This window comes from Emydura macquarii, unplaced genomic scaffold (assembly GCF_026122565.2).
Source record: "Emydura macquarii macquarii isolate MOO-44397 ecotype Brisbane River unplaced genomic scaffold, CSIRO-AGI_Emac_v2 contig_3295, whole genome shotgun sequence".
NCBI lineage: Eukaryota > Metazoa > Chordata > Testudines > Chelidae > Emydura > Emydura macquarii.
In genome coordinates this window covers 6,270,654-6,287,083 of record NW_027133432.1, presented here as the reverse complement: position 1 = coordinate 6,287,083, position 16,430 = coordinate 6,270,654, and the positions used below count along the sequence as shown (strand labels likewise).

Below are 16,430 nucleotides of genomic sequence, written 5' to 3'. Positions count from 1 at the left end.
TGAAAAATCCACCCAACACTTGTATCTTGAGTACTAAAAGTCTAGCCAGAGTGAAATATGATTATGATGTGATGGTACTCCCCATGTGTCCAGAGCCAACACTTGCATTTAAAGAATAAAATAGTGTACTGTGATCAGTTTATATTTTGCCAATTCACTTTTGTTCAGGAAGTTTAAAAAAAGCTTATTATGTTCATTGTTTCTGTGTACTTTCCTTTCTTTGCTTCATTCCACATTTACTTTAATATAATAGATGATGGCGCATCTTTTCCTGCACTGTTTTTGGAGTCCTAAAGTTTCCTTTTTCCTCGTTCCACCCCATTATACTCCTCCTCCTTTCTCTCTTCGTATCGTGTGCTCTACATCCCTCTCTCGTTTTCTGTCTCTCCCCCTCCCCACTTCTCTTTTCTAACTTATCCCATCAATTTTTCTCCCCCCTCCTCTATACACAAGGTTTGGAAAAAAAAAAAAATTAGGCCACCAAATAGCCAGAGAATTAAAAATAAGATGATGGTGAAAAGTCCAGCCCACTCCCCAGCCCCATAGGTAGTGGGATTCCTACCAGGATCCTGTCCCTGGGCTCTTTGTTACTCCATTTTCAGATAGTTATCTAAAAACATCTGACGAAGTGGGTTACAGCCCACAAAAGCTTATGCCTGCAGAAATTAAATTTGTTAGTCTTTAAAGTGCTACAGGACTCTCATTGTTTTCACCTAAAAACGTTTTTTCTGAAACTGACCCTTCAAATCATACTGGCTACCAGAAGGGAGAAGGATCATAATCTTTTAATTTCCCCTTTCCCTCTGCCTCCCTAAGTTTTTTGGTTGCTATGAAGGTGGAGGTTTCTGCCATTCTACTAATTGACAATAGATAGTTCTACTTTAATTCAACTGCATGTTGGGGCGAGAAGGGGGTGTTCTGAGCAACAGAGATACAGGAGCTAGCTGTTTGCAGACTCAGGAAAACATCATTGCACTTGCATTAATTTACATTTGGAAGACTACTTCCACAACCATAAAGGATTATGGGGAGCCAACTCCTCTACCCCACGTTTAAAATGAAGTTTAGATTTCACAGAAGTTGATTGAATTCTCCCAAGAAAGCTTCTGTTTTGATATGGCTGAATGGATTTTTCAAGCCCTGACTTAATGGAGTTAATATAAATTTCAGCAAAATGGTGTAAAGGTAGAAACAGTTATTCTTTTCTGATTACCGCAATGTGAACTCTACCTCACTCCCATACAACTGCCTTAGACATAAATTTAAAAGTGAACTAAATCTATACTAAACACACACGCACACACGCACTTCTCCCATATTGAATCAAGATAAATATAGGGTTGAAAAATTTTGGAAAGGTAAAATATTTTTCAATTGCAAGGAGATACAATTCAGGTTACATTACCTGTAAGCCACTTTGTCTTTGAAATGGAGTTGCTGGTGTATGTGGCTGGAAATATGGAACCTGATTATATGGAGTGGACATTTGACACCTTGGTGGGAAATCATTCTTTACAACTGGAGTTCTGAAACTGAGAGAAATATTTATCATGATCAAATAGACATTTGTACCTAATCAATATTACTACAAAATATTATAATAATGAATAATAATACCACCACCACCTAGCTTTTTATAATATTTTTCATAAGTAGAATCAAAGTACTTTAGAAGAGGAGATGAGTATCTTTATTCACATTTTACAGATGGTGAAATTGGGCACAGGTCAAGTGACTTGCCCACAACCACCCAGCAGGCCAGTAGCAGAACTGGGAAGAAGAACTCAGGTTCTACATCCCAGTCCAATTCCCTATCTGCTAGGCCACAATGCCTAGTAGGAAAGTTGTTCTATTACAAGCTGAAATCTGTAGTACTGTACTTCCTAAAATCATGACAGTTTTTTCAGTCTGTCATTAAATGCCTATGTCACTACTATATTCATGCGCCTATTCATTAGTACAGTTTACAATATATAGGCTCTCAAGCTTGAGATGAAAAAACCTCTCAAATCTCAAGTATTTTATCACAAATATTTAATCTTCAGAAACATTTAATAAATGTTAACTAAATGATTATCAAAACACCTCTATGACATATTATCCTCCGGCCCCAAAAAAGTGGGGAATGAATGTACAAAATAGTTAGAAAACCCAACCATGTTCAGATGCAGTCCTTGTGTCAGAGCCATAACTGGAATTCTTTAGTTTCATGCTCCCAATCTTTTACTTAAATTTACACATTTTAGGATGAAGAGACTGGTCAAGAAGTAAAACATAAAAAAGTGAAGAAATCAGTGCATAAAGTAGGGAAACCAAGGTCCATATTAAAGCACCTAAGTATAGACTTAGCATCTTTTTAAAAGTCTTGGCCACTCTGTATATGTTGATATATCCAGATAAGAACCACATCAGAATAACATTAAGATTGCAGAATAAACACTTAAAAGTTAGGAAATGCCAGAATTAAGGCTGACTATACAGTCTTTTGTTTGGCCATCTTATGCATATATTTTATGATGCAGTCTTTAATTACACCCCCAAGTGCTATTTTTTTCCACTGAACCCCTACCTCATTCAGTGCATAAAATTGTGTCCACTGAACAGGCAGTCACACAACATTTCTTCTACTCATCATCATTCACTGAGGCCCCATTTCTCATTTACTGCAAGCCATCCAAATTCTTCACTGAATACAGAATTATTCATTTCTTTATGGGCTTTTCTATGGTGCTCTCATTAAAGTATCCAACGGATTCACAAATATTAATGAATCTTCAAAACATCCTACTAAGGCATGATGTTATCCCCACTTTACAGATAGGGAATGGATAATCTCTGTGTAAGACCCAAACTGCAAATTCAGCACCCAGAAAATGAGGAGCACACAATTAGCAGCCGACTGTGAAGTCAGGTTTAAAAATTTGCCCAGCATTACACATAAACCTGGTGGGAGAAGTGAAAATGGAATCTAAGATGGCAGTCTACTACCTTACCCATGAAACCACCCTCTTCCCCCCCCTCCCCCGAAGACCTCTGCTTCATTCATATCTTCAAACTTCCACAACAAACAAGGCATGAGTGCTATAAAAAGCCTCATTCACTATGCAACCTGATCCCTTCCCAGAGCACAGTCCATCCTGTATAGAGTATGAAATCATGCAATTAAAAGAGCATCAGTTTGCAAAGTGCCTAATTAAAGGTTGCACAGGAAATCTTTAATTGACATTTCTTACTTTCGAGTGCTTAACTTATTAATCTATGTTCTTTTAAGGCTTGTCTACACATAAAACACTGCAACAGCGCAGTTGCACTGCTGTAGCACTTCAGTGAAGATGCTACCTATGCCAACGGACCTCTCCCTTTGGCATAGGTACTCCACCTCCTCGAGAGGCAGCAGCTAGATTGACGAGAGAATTTTCCCATTGACTTAGTGCTGTTTAACTGCATCGCTCAGAGTGTGGATTTTTCACACCCAAGCAATGTAGTTATGCTGACCTAATTTCCTAGTATAGACGAGGCCTCAAATATAGTTTTTTGTTTGAAGTTTCTGAAAAAACTTCTATCACATGGAACCATATTGACTCTCACATGGGGTCACCAGTTGAGCTGGCACAGCACAGGATCTATAGCACAAATCTCTAATCACTTGAATTAACTAACTGATAACAATAGTAGGCTGTTTTGTTCTAAGTTACTAGAGGGGGACAAGAGACATATTTTGCTAGTGGGTTTTCACTGCTATTTGCTTAACTGCAGAGAAATGCCGGCTCTCTGGAATCTTGGGATCTATTCCATGTTCTGGATGGTAGAGTGTACTAGTCATTGTAAACCCTTCTGCCCTTGTCCTCCCATGGCTCCCATCTCTCTCCTCCCTTTCTGTTCCTATCCCTGACTCCAACTCCTACTACTTCCTTCCCAGTATATTAACCCACTCTTCAGAGGTACGATTCCAGAAAGGAAAAATCAAGTTCAACTACTCCACTATCTACAATACTAGTTTCTCAAATTTATGCAGTTTAATTGTTCAAGCCACTATGGGCCTTTTATTTAAATAATCACAAAATTAGGGATTCAAAAGGAAGTGTCCTGTATTAGTGACTAGAGATCAGTGTTTAAATGTTTGTAACTAAAACTCATTGTTTAGATTTAGTATTGTAGTCTTCATTTTGGAACTTGAAGCCAACAAATTCCTTATAGTCTAAAATAATTGATTTCTTAGAGTGCTGTCCTTGATCTCATGCATTAAGATGCACAGAAATCTTTTCTAGCAGCTAAATGTTTGCAATTTAGAAGTCCTACACTAAGTTATCTTAATAAAAGAATTAGGAAGTTACTGTGGTAAGTCCATTTAACACACACAAAGAAACGTTACCAGGCCATATAATCATTCAGCGTGTTGTTGATTGGTGTTCCACAAAAATACGCTGGATCTTTTCTTTTAAGAGCAGCTTCTAGTGGAGATGATCTTTTTGAAATGGGAAGGATAGGCTGTTCAAAACTTGATCGCTTTCCCTAATAACAATAAAGTGGCGTATTAGTTCAGAAATTCTCTGGTATAGTAAGAGCACACTAGTCACAATTTTTTCCAGCAATAAAGTTATTACTTAGGGAAAGTGAGTTTTTCTGCAGTGCTGTAGGTCTCTGCATCCATATCAATATATAAGAACAAGAGAACGAGATTAGACAAAACCACATTTTATATTTCTTATACAAGAAAAGAATGAAGTCACCTCTGTGTAGCTCTTGTGTGTCACTTCTGGAATCTCACATTTCTTTGTAGATGTAACACAATTTAGTTTTAATTGCTCCACTTGTTTTCTGTTACTTCCAAGAGACCTGGACTGTTGCTCATGACTTTCCAGATACCTCAGCTCTGCTATCTTTGGTTCCTGATGCAGCACATTTGTTTCTGAAATAAGTCATTTTTCTTCTATTACTAAATGAGACAGATTTTAACTTACTAGTACTTTATTTAGAACTCTCAAACAATTTTTTTCTGAAGTTCCTAAACCAACTTTATTTCATTCTCAACCCACAATACATTAATATGGATGATTTAATGGCATCTCAAAGATCTTTTTCATACCCACTGTTACTTAGAAGGGTTTAACATAGCTGTAATAATTTACTCTAGACAAAGAACATGCCAATGTTTTCATTCATCAGAACATTCAGTAAGATCCTTTTGTAGATGGCCTCGACAATCATATTCGCCATCACATCCAGGGACCACTAGAAAAGGATATGTGGATCATTATTTGGAAACCACTACTCTGAACTGAATTACAGAACAAATTCAACATTCAGAAGACCAATAAGCGCTCACAATTTGGTTTCCCTCTGTTTGGGAAGAGCCATTTGTGGTAGCCTGTAAGATTATTACAGTTGGGGCTGGAAACACTGCCTATCAAGGTTATCCAACACTTCCCATTATAAGACCTTGTATTCAGTTGCTTATAACAACTTTGCCAAACTAAACATTTGGGCTGAAATTTTTCATGCTGAGCGTCTGCTTCATGACGATTTTGTGTGAAATTTTCAGCCAAAACAGTTCAGCTGTTTCCAAGAATGAGGCTAAGGAAAAATACATTGTTCTGTCCAGGTTAAAAAAAAAATCTTTGAAAAGCTCGACTGCCTCTGTACTTCAGAGGGACTTAAAATTTGGCAGGGGATAACCTTTGTGTCAAGGATGTGACCTTCCATTATGCGGTGGGGCAGAAGTTAAGTCCTTTGGAACTAATGATATTGAGGTGTCATGTAATGTCCATGTGGTGGGACCTGATGCCTTGGTTTCTCTTCTGTGGGTTGCGAAGTTGTTATAGTTGGTTCCACTTTTTGGGTTTTTTTGGTTGGATGGCTGTCATCAGGTTGTTTTTTGTTTTTGTTTTTATAGTTGTGTTGGATTTCTTGCATGATTTCTAGGTAGGTTTCCTGATGTTTTTCTTCAAGTGTGTGGGAGCATGTGTTGATTTCTTGTTTGAGGTGGTTGCTTCTGGAGTATGTGGGGTGCAGTAAGTGGTTCCTCTGCTTTTCTGAAATTCTTCTGCAGAGATATTGAGTATATCTGGAGTTGTATGTAGTGATTAGAGGGTTACAGAGGGTCAGATTTCTGGGGATAATGTTTTGTTTCTTGCATTTGTCACTGTTAAGTTTTGCTTCCTTTTTCATCATGTTATGAAGTTATGCTAAACAATCTGCTCCACCTTGTATTTAGCTGTGACATTGAGTGCATTTCCCAGACCTGAAGAAGAGATCTGTGTAAGCTCAAAAGCTTGTCATTTTCACCAAAATAAGTAGGTCCAGTAAAAGATATTACCTCACCTGCTTTGTTCTTTTCTTTGTTGACACAAATCCTCCAGGCTGCCAGAAAAAGGAGCAAAAATCAAGACACCAGTTCCTGTTAGGAGCCAGTCATCCAGATATGAAGAGACTGTGTAGCCATGGCATCTTATTTAAGCTGCCACAACTGAGAAGACCTTCATGAAGGCCCTGCGAGCCCAAATGGGAGTACTCTGAACTGGTAGCATTCTTGTTCTATCAGAAACCTGGGGAAATTACAGTGGGACAGATGAACATCCACATGAAAATACATGTCTTCCACGTTGAGAGCTGCAAATCACGTTCCCTCTTGGAGGGAGGGGATTATTGATTCCAGTGTAACCATTTGTAATTTTGATTTGCAAATAAAAGTTTAATTTTTGAAGGTCAGGAATGGGTCTCCACCCTCCTCTTTTCTTAGGAACTATGTAATAGAGGGAGTAAACCCCTTTCCTTTAGATGGCACTTGTTCTATGGTCCCTCGTTGGAGAATCTTCTCATGAGAGCGAACCCTGAAGAGGGGCCAGGAAGGTGTTTTTTGGGGGAGGGGAGAGAAACTCTGTAAGGTAGCCACAGTGGATAATTTCTAGCACCCACTTGTCTGTTTTGATTGCCCTCCAACTATGGATAAGAAGGGTGAAGTGGTTATCAAAGGTTGGGGAGGGAGGAGGAATAGTGGATGGCATCCATAGGGCTAGGCAGTTCCTAACTGTCCCATCAAAGATAACCCCCATGGATGGGGTTGAGTGGTTGCATGTGCGATAGCTATATACGTAAGGCCTCTGGTACCCTCTAACTTTTGCGCACTGATTTGAATGAAGGCTGCTGATAAAATGACTGGAGAGGTAGTCTTGTCTTCTACCCCTATTTATGGCATTTTCTCTTAAGGACTAGGGCAGCGTTTCTCAATTAAATTTCCCCGCGGAACCTTTTGGGCTCCGCGGGGAAATTACACTCATACTCGATACTCTCTGCCGAAAAATCCGGGACATCTTCCCTTTTTCGGCGGCGCGGAGAACAGCTGCTCTCGGTGGCACGATGTCACTTTCTTGCAGAACGCTAACAGTGTTCCCATGGAACCCCAGGGTTCTGCGGAACACCAATTGAGAAACACTAGACTAGGGTGTAACTGCCCAGGGAGCAGAGAGTTGCTCTAGAGTCTTTCACAAGTGTAGAGACTCAGTCTTCTTGCTGAATAAATTAGACTCGTTGAAAGGCAAATCCTTGATAGTATTTTGAACCTCCGTGGGAACCCCACGTAGTGCAGCCAAGATTCATGCCTCGTGACAGTTCCTGCAGCTGTCCCTCTAGATTGATGATCCCTAAACTGTTGGGTGCACCCCCCCAGGTGTGTGTGTGTGGGGGGAGAAGTGCAGGCCAGCCCTGCTCTGCCCCCAGTCCCAGCTCTACTCTGATCCCCCAGCCCAATTCCAGACCCAGTCACAGTTCCACTCCACCCACTGCTCTGCCTCTAGCCCAGCTCTGCCCTCATTCCCTCTCTACCCCCAGGCCAGCACCGCCTCTATCCTCAGCTCCTCCCCAATCCCCAGTTCCGCTTCTCAGCTCCGCCTTCAGCCCAATTTCCAGTGCTGAGCCAACTGTGCAATGATGGGGAGGAGTGTGGCGGGGGAGCAGCGCATGGGCAAACCCTATTACCGGTAAGGGGGAGAGGGGCTGAGACAGGAAAACTTCAGGCACCAATGCTCTAGGGATGTTTTGGCCACCAATTTGACTTCCAGTGAGGATCTGGAATTGGGCCTTGTCTTCCTGAGGACGTTTGTCCTTGAAGTCCAAGATCATATTTTGCTATGGCAACTTGTTAATTAGCAAAACAGAACTGAAGACTTGCAGAAGGAAACACCTTCCTCCCTAGAAGGTCAAAGAGTTTAGAGCTCTTGTCTGCTGGTATAGCTTTGGGATGCTGTGATCTAGATTTTTCAATGGCTGCTTGCACCACCAAGGAGTTGGGTTGATGAGTGTGTGAAGAGAAATGCCTCTCCTTTGGCTGGTACAAAATAACTCCTCTAAGCTCCTTTCAGGGTGGGAGCGCAGGAGGCTAGAGTCTGCCAGACTACCCTAGCTGGTTCCATGATAGCCTCATTTACTGGCAGGGCCACCCTACTGGGACAGAAACTTGTAAAGTGTCAAGGAGCTGATGGTGGGTATCCTGGACTTCCTCTAGTGGAATATGGAAGTCATTCACCATTCTCTATAGAAGCTCCTGATATGGTCCGTGGTCATCAGGTGGAGACGAAAACGATCGGGCCAATCACCTCATCTGGTGAGGAAAATGAAACACTCATTGACAATGTTGGTACCTGGGCAACCAGTTCAACCTTGTCTCCTTCATACTCCAACAGACCAGTAGGTGCCACAGAGAAAAAAGTACGGTGGGATTCATACAGAAATCAGGGATGTCTACTGTAGCAATTCCATGGCCCCCAATGGGGTCAATATGAAGGGTCGACTGGTGAGGAGGACCCCAGGGCATCATGTACCATCAGTCCCTTGGGCAGTCGTACCGGGATGGAAAACTGACCCTGGATCTTCTCAAGTCTCTATCCAAACTCACCTCCCTACACTGGGGTGAAGGATCATCTGGAGCCTCCAACACCTCCAAAGAGAAGGCCAGCTAGTGGAGCCATTTGTACTGGTGGGTGAAAGCTTCTCCTTAAGAACTGAGGGGAACATTCCTGACTCCTTGAAGTAGTTTCCTCTTCTGATGTCACAAAGTCTATCAGGAGCATAGGACCTGAAAGAGGATGAGACTGAGGATAAAGAAAGGTGAAGATACCTTCCAGAGAGGTGTAAGTTTCGGTTTCTTCTGCAGTTCGAGGTGTTCCTGGAGTCGGGACTGACTGATCTGGTGCATCCATGGTCACCACAGATGGCAGATCTTCACAGGGACAGGCCAGTACTGTCAAAGAGTCTATGCATGAATTCTTAGATGGCGCTGATCCTTAGACTTAGGAATCGGTGCCCTTGTTGGCACCAGCAGATCCTTTTTCCTTCGTACTCACGTATGAGGATTCACCCAATTTGGATGGAGGGATCCCTTTTCTTGGGAGGAGATCTGTCTTTATATGCTTATGAGCGATCCTAACTCTCATGAGAAGCCCTGAATGAAGACCCTGAGGATTAAGCAGCTCTGACTTCCACTTGTGAGCTTGTGCTCAGGGGTGCACTGCTCACTGGTTGAGGCCAATATACAGGCGGCCTCCCTGGTCCAGCTCTGAAGAAGGTCTCATACCCTTCTCCAGAAGATATTTTGTCAGCCAGAGCTCTCAAGCCTCACGGATTCAAGGGGGAAATGAACACACACACACAAAATTGCTGACTTAGCTGAGATACGCCCCTCTCCCAGACAATGAAAGCACTATTGGTGCTTGTCATTCATGGAGCAAGAGGGACAGGAGAGGCAGTTCTTAAACCCTGGGATCCTGGGCATAATTTTTGTCTGGGGAGAAACTTCCCGAGGTGTGGAGAAAACTAAGCTATAGTATCTCTGACTATACTAAAATCAATTTACAGTATGTTTACTTTGATTGTTAAGAAGAAAAGTATGAAGAAATATGTAGAGATGGAGGATTCAACCTCAGGCCATGCAGCAATAAGATGGATCTGGAGAGGTATCAGTCCACACTGCCCTTATGCCCTAAGTTTGGAGCATAAGGACAGCAACTGTGCAGGTGTGAAGAAATGGACACTGGAGATTTCTAGCAAGCAATGTCAGGCATATGATGTGCATGTGTACCCATGTGCAGAATACAAAGAGGTACCAAACACTTGAAGAACTTGACTGTGCTTCTGGGTACACAGGATAGGAGTTGTTGGAAGGTACTGGACAACTCTTAGAGAATGGGAATTGTGGGAAGGCACTGGAGGACTATCAGAACTCAAGTGATTTAGCCTTCACCCTCACTGCAAAGTGGATGGGTTACCAGCACAAGTGAAAGCAGCAAACGAGTGGTAACCAATGCACACAGTCAGGCCAGCAAACCTGAGTTTAAAGCACCAAACTCAAATGAGTATTTTGTGCATGGACAGGATGGGGGTTAGAAGCAACACGCAAGTCAGAGCCCAGGCTAACGCTGTAGTGAAGACATAAGCAGGGTTAAGGCAGTTGAACACTGCCCTGGAAAACTGCACTCTGTGCAAGAGTTCCTATGAGATGTTAGGCAAGTCACAAATTAAATTTTTCACAGATGGCTATTAATTGTGTGTGCCTCATTTTTGGGTACCAAATTTGACCCAAGGGTCTGATTTGCAGGAGTGAGCCCTCACACTTGAAAATAAAGTTAGTAGTAGCGGCGTTCTGATGATATAAAATGCTCTATAAAGCCAAGTACTCTGCAAAATGAGATCCTAGGCATCTCACATTGGGCACCTAAAATTAGTGGACACTTTCCACTTTATTGTTTATGCTGCAGGTCCATATTAGTAAAATGGGGATAATACCCCCTTATCTCACAAAGGTGTGTTGAAAATAAGTATTTCAAATAAGTATTTCTGTAGCATTCAGATATACCATAACCATGAGGGCCACAGAAAAGCCCATGCAGAAGTTAATAATTCTGTCTTCAGAGCAGGGTTTGAATAGTGAACCGTAAAATAAGGCATGGGGCCACACACTGAACAATGGAGAAGAAAACAAAATATTGAATCACCCATTAAGCAAGAACCATGCATTCTACATACTCAATGAAGCAAGGGGATCCCACAGAAAAACTGTATATGATCATGTAATTAAAGATTGTATGATAATGCATATGAACAGAGGCACATATTAAGGTTGCACAGACACTTTCAATTCAGGCATTTCTTAAATTTTGAGTGCTTGATTTTGCAATCTTACTATTCTTTTAATGCAATTTATGTGAAATATATACATAACTAATGCTAAAAAGAATTTTATCTTTTGACTGGTTCTGCAACTTTAACTCTAAGAAGCCTTTGAGTATAGACTAATCACTTTGTCATTTTCAGACAATAGAAGTAGGTGAGTTGTGTAGTTTAAAAATATTTTACTAAGTATGAACCACTTTTTATAACAGATTTTTACTACAGACATATTATGCCTAAATTGTTCTGATTTCAACAGGACCAGAATTTGGTCACTTTTCATGACTGATCAAATTCTGTTGTTGGAAATAAGCAGAAGCTAGCAAGAAGATAATAAGAACTTCATTGAAACTCATATTTGCATTTTGTATCCCATAAAAAAGTACTTAGGAGCAAAATGTTAAGGCAGAGAGGCGGTGGCGTGTATCCTTTTAAAATTTAGGGTTTTTCAAAGCTGTTCCTCATGGTCAGACCTTGACAATTTAGATCGTTTCCAAGAAATTGCCTCCTTTAAACAGTATAAAAAGAATAGGTAAAAAGAAGGTAGTTTAAGTCAGAAGCTGTTTATCACCAAGTTTTAAGTAAGATTAGAGTAATATTTTATGCAGTGCTTGGAGTCTTCAAGTAGAGCTTTAGAAGATTTCCAGGATTTACCAAAAATATTATAGTTATCTATAACAAATTAGCAGAAGTTTTAAACTATATGAAGTATTGCTGATAGGAATCTATGTTACTCAGGTGATGACGCGCTTTTTTTTTTTTTTTTTTTTTAAGAAAACATGGCTGGTGCTCTTAACCACAAATAGACACTAATCCCAACAGCAGCAACAACTGCTCTCTCTGAAATTTTTAACATCTGAGGCTTCAACATCACCATTTTTCCTATGGACAGTCGTCTACATTTGTTTTGCCTCAAACAGAATAAAGAATTAGACTCCAAATCAATACCTCTTCTCCCCCTCCACACACAATCAGAGTAAGTGTGCAATATAACGTTTTATCACTTGAGGCAATCCAATCTGAATCTTTGTAAGGCTTCCATTTCAGGAAGGTACTTAAACATATACTTAGTTTTGAGATCTCTCATTGACTTCAGTGAAGCTACTCATGCATTTAATATTAGGCATATGTTAAAGCATCTTCCTTAGATTTCATAGTCAGCATTTTATCTTAGTGGTGGTATTTGCACTATGTAGGTATGACAACGATGGTAACCTGCGGAATTTTGTGGCAAACACAGGGTTAAATATCTTTCTGTCTGCCCATAACGACTACAAAAGAACCACTTTTCAACTCAAGCAATGAGTGGAAAAAAATTAGGGTGCAAAACAGCAATCTGGTCAATTAAAGAGCAGTGTTGGCTGCAAATAAGACTCATTCTATTTTGCTTGACCAGAGGTATGAATACTATAATATAGAGCCAAAGTGGGGAGTTGAGGTAGTTTTAAAACATGTGGCAGTGGAATTTTGAGTTTAACTCCAACATCTGAGACTACTTAGCGTCTTGCCATCCCTGCCCCTATATACAATTAAATAAAAGAGTGGTAATTAGCCAGATCCAAAAATGCCTAATGTGTTCATCTGACTTTCTTGTTTGCAGAAACTGAAAGTATGAATTAACAACATCATTCTGTCAAAGGGTGAGATAAGAGTTGCCTGAAGGTCTCTTAGGATTTTTAGCTCTCTAAGAACAAAAAGGAAGAGATTGACTAACCTCCAGAGACTAAAGACTATGTGAGAAAAGAATTCTATTACTTCAGAAGAAAGAAAATACACAGACAAGTGTTTTCACATTCCATATTATATAGATTTAGACAACAGCAAACATGTCAATGCAGGGAACATAAAATTGAGTACAAGATCTTGAAGCATTTATTAAAACCCACTGAATCCACTACATGATACCTCAGCTGAGTAGATCACCACCAGTGTTTTTAAAAATATTAAATAGGTATGTTATGGGCTCTTTATTTAAGCAGATGAAGGGAGGACAATTTAATTTCATGTCTCTCAAAGGGCCAAAAAGAGTTAGCCTCTTTCATGTTTGAAACTCAAGGCTCAAAAGTAGAGTAACATTTTAAAACCACCCAACTGAAAGTCAGGGGAGTTTGGCTCCCAAGTGCATTAGTCATTCTTGAAAATATGAACTTGGACACTTTTGAAAATTTTACCTTTGGTCAACCTGGTATTTTTAGACAGAGCTACTTTTAATTATTACTGATGAAGCTTAAATTCATGCTGGTAGCCTAGAGGTTAAGAGTGATGTATCCATTTCTAGTCAAATAATCCATCTGGTCTGATAACAGGAAATGGTATTCTTTAATGGTATTCTTTAACTCTGTTGCATTGCTTAGCTGAGGAGCTAGGACTTGCTGTGCCTTTGGCATTTTTGACAGCAAGCATGATATTCAAATTGGCAAAAGTCTGCTCTCATGTCAGGATTTGTGTCATTTTCAACACCTTGCCTACTTACAAGGAACTAACAAAGACACAGTAGATGAACATTATATACAGGCACATCTCTTACAATCCCAGTATTCAGTGGTGATGTGTCATCAAGCTTCAGTTTTAAACATTTTTACAGCCCTTTCTTGAAAGATTGACTTTGTCCAACCTCACCCCACAAAAAATAAAAAGGAATTTGTATTTTTAAATTCTTCCCCAATCTCAAAAGTAGTAATTGGCTAGTTAAAAGGTTCCCATGTTTAGCAGATACTCTAAACAGGACAGCCCACTTAAAATGCTTGTTCCTTTTGGATTGGTAAAAAAATAGTCATTATTAGGACAATTACCTTCTTTTCTTTGTGTTGCAAGAGTTGAATCTGTTTTATTTTTTAGGGTTACAGTTGATTCCGTTGCAGTTTCTAAACTCTCTTCATCTGATATCTGTGATTGTACAGAGCTTTTGTCTTGTAAGGACTAAAGAAAAAAAATTTTTTTAAAGGACCAAGGAAGAAACCACACAGTCTTTGAAAGTCATTTCCTTATTGCAATTGTTTGCCACCGACAACACCCACACCAAATATATACATTATTAGTTCTAGACTTTAAATATATGAACACATTGTGTAATCATTCCAACTGTTCACCTTCACTAAATGTTTTCTATTTCCGGTATGCTTTTTTCTTTTTTTAAATGAAGTGAGGTGACCAACCAAATGTTTTAAGTATTCTTAGTTCAACTGTCAGTTGTTTTATGCTAACAACAAATCAGCAAATCTTGAGCACTCTCTTTTTCTGTTAATGTAGCCTGATATTCGTATTAACTTCTTGACTACTACTGCACATTACATTTATTTATACTGACAAGAGAATTTTCTTCATTTGTCTATCTCATGAACGAGCTGCTCCTCTGTCTGGTGGGGGGCATAAAGACAGTAGAATTAAAGTTGGGAATTGACATGTGAGACAGAGGGATCAATTTTAGAGGGAGAGTCATTTAATGCATTTAATATATTTTTTAAAATCCAATATATAACTAGTAAAAAATGTGTCCATCATGCCAATGAGTTTGTATTTTACCTTCCTACACGCTTCACAAGAGGAAACAATTTAAAACAGACATATGGAGAACAACTATTGACCTGATTTTCAGAGGTGCTGAGCACTTGCAACTTCCATTAATTTAATACAAACCTGCTGTGGCTTCCACACGTCTCAAAGTTAGATATCATCTGTTTGGAAAGTGCCTCCAACCATTAAAATAATCAGTGGTGTCCAATGTGGTCAGCATAAAAGCTGAACATGTTTCAGGAAAGTCAAGGAGCCACAATCAATTCTGTAAATATTTAACCTAGCTCAAGCAGAACCAGTTGACCTATAATCCTGCTCTCCCTCTCAGGATCCTCACAGGGAAGCAGATGATGGAGAAAGCCAGAACTCCTCTCTACTCCCTTTTCGTACAATACAGCAGACTCTTAGCAGGTCACTACTGAGCAGCTGCTCAGAGTACTCCTGGCTCACATAAATGCTGCACCTGGGGCTGCAGAGTCAGTTGATGAAGCAGTATCACCAGCCACTTCCCCATAGAAACATGCCTGATTCAAAACACTTCAGTTTTGTAAATACAAGATGTGGCTCAGAAAACATTTCAATTAAGAATCAAAACGATCTCTGCCAAGAGCCACAATTTAGAACTTCATGGGTCACAAGTGGCCTCCAGTCCTAGGATGGCACTGCTAAAATGAATAGTGAGACCTTTTTATGGATTGTAACTAACTCATTACTCAGGCTGTAAAAGTAAATTGTTGCTTCAGACACATATCCCCTTGCACTTCACTTTGAATTTCACATACATGAAGTTTTCACAATTTTTCTTTTAAGCTAGTGACCAAATGATGCTTTTCGGGGGTGGAGGTACCATTACTATGCTACAGTAACTGTAATTCAAGATATATTGTACACACAGATTTCACTCTTGGTGCGCACGTACACCATGAATGAGATTGCATTCTTTTGAATGGCAACGTCCATTGGGGCTGCATCTGTGCCCTGTATGCCCTCTCACTTCCAGTAGCACAGGGCATGAAGGGTGCTGTGGCCATGGCCCATGTTCAGTTCCTTTGCCAACAAAAATCCTTAAATAGGAGGACTCTGACCATAGTGAACAGAAGGACAGATGTGGAATCGGACAACAGGTAGCAAGAGGGCACATAGAGCACAGACATGACCCCAATGGACACTGATTCAGAAGAATCTAAAAACACATGCATGGTGCAAGTGCGCACCAAGAGTGAAATCTGTGTGGACAATATATCTTGAATTCTTTCCCCTGAAAGCAGAACATCAGTATTTCACTAGGTTAGGAAAAAAACCTGTGAAAACCTCATATGTGAAATTCAAAGTGAAATGCAAGGGAAGGAATTTGAAGAAACATGTTTGAAGAAACATCTTGAAAAAACAGTTACTGTGGGATAAGTAACTGTACTTTCTTCAAGTGATTGTTCACAGAGATTTCATTCTTGGTGAGTAACAAATAGTCATTCCAACACTAAGAGGAGTGAGAACAGAGGCCTACTTGAAGAGAGGCTGTAGAACCATCATACCAAATTTTGTATCCAATCCAGATGCCTGTGAGCAGTGAGATGTGAAAGTATGGCCTGAGGTGTGTCACCATTTAGCATATCTGAGATGGGGATGTTAACTAACTAGACCACCAAGGCAAGCTGAGCAGAAGCAGCTGAGGGCCAGGGCATAACAAATCTTAACACAGTCCAAGACCCACTTAGATAGTTTGTGCTGATATTGGTTGTGCCTTAGCCCTTTCAGCG

The 16,430-nt window shown here is 40.1% G+C and overlaps 1 protein-coding gene across 2 annotated transcripts in view; it reads right to left on the bottom strand.

Annotated features, from left to right (window-relative positions):
- Positions 1 to 16,430, bottom strand: part of TTK (TTK protein kinase) — a 92,880-nt gene that overhangs the window by 37,548 nt on the left and 38,902 nt on the right. For both annotated transcript variants that reach the window (XM_067532656.1, XM_067532655.1), the window contains exons 11-14: positions 13,953 to 14,079; positions 4,731 to 4,909; positions 4,373 to 4,512; positions 1,406 to 1,532 (exon numbers count right to left, since the gene is read on the bottom strand). In XM_067532656.1, coding sequence (XP_067388757.1) covers positions 1,406 to 1,532; positions 4,373 to 4,512; positions 4,731 to 4,909; positions 13,953 to 14,079 — 573 coding nt within the window. The remainder of the gene's footprint in view (positions 1 to 1,405; positions 1,533 to 4,372; positions 4,513 to 4,730; positions 4,910 to 13,952; positions 14,080 to 16,430) is intronic.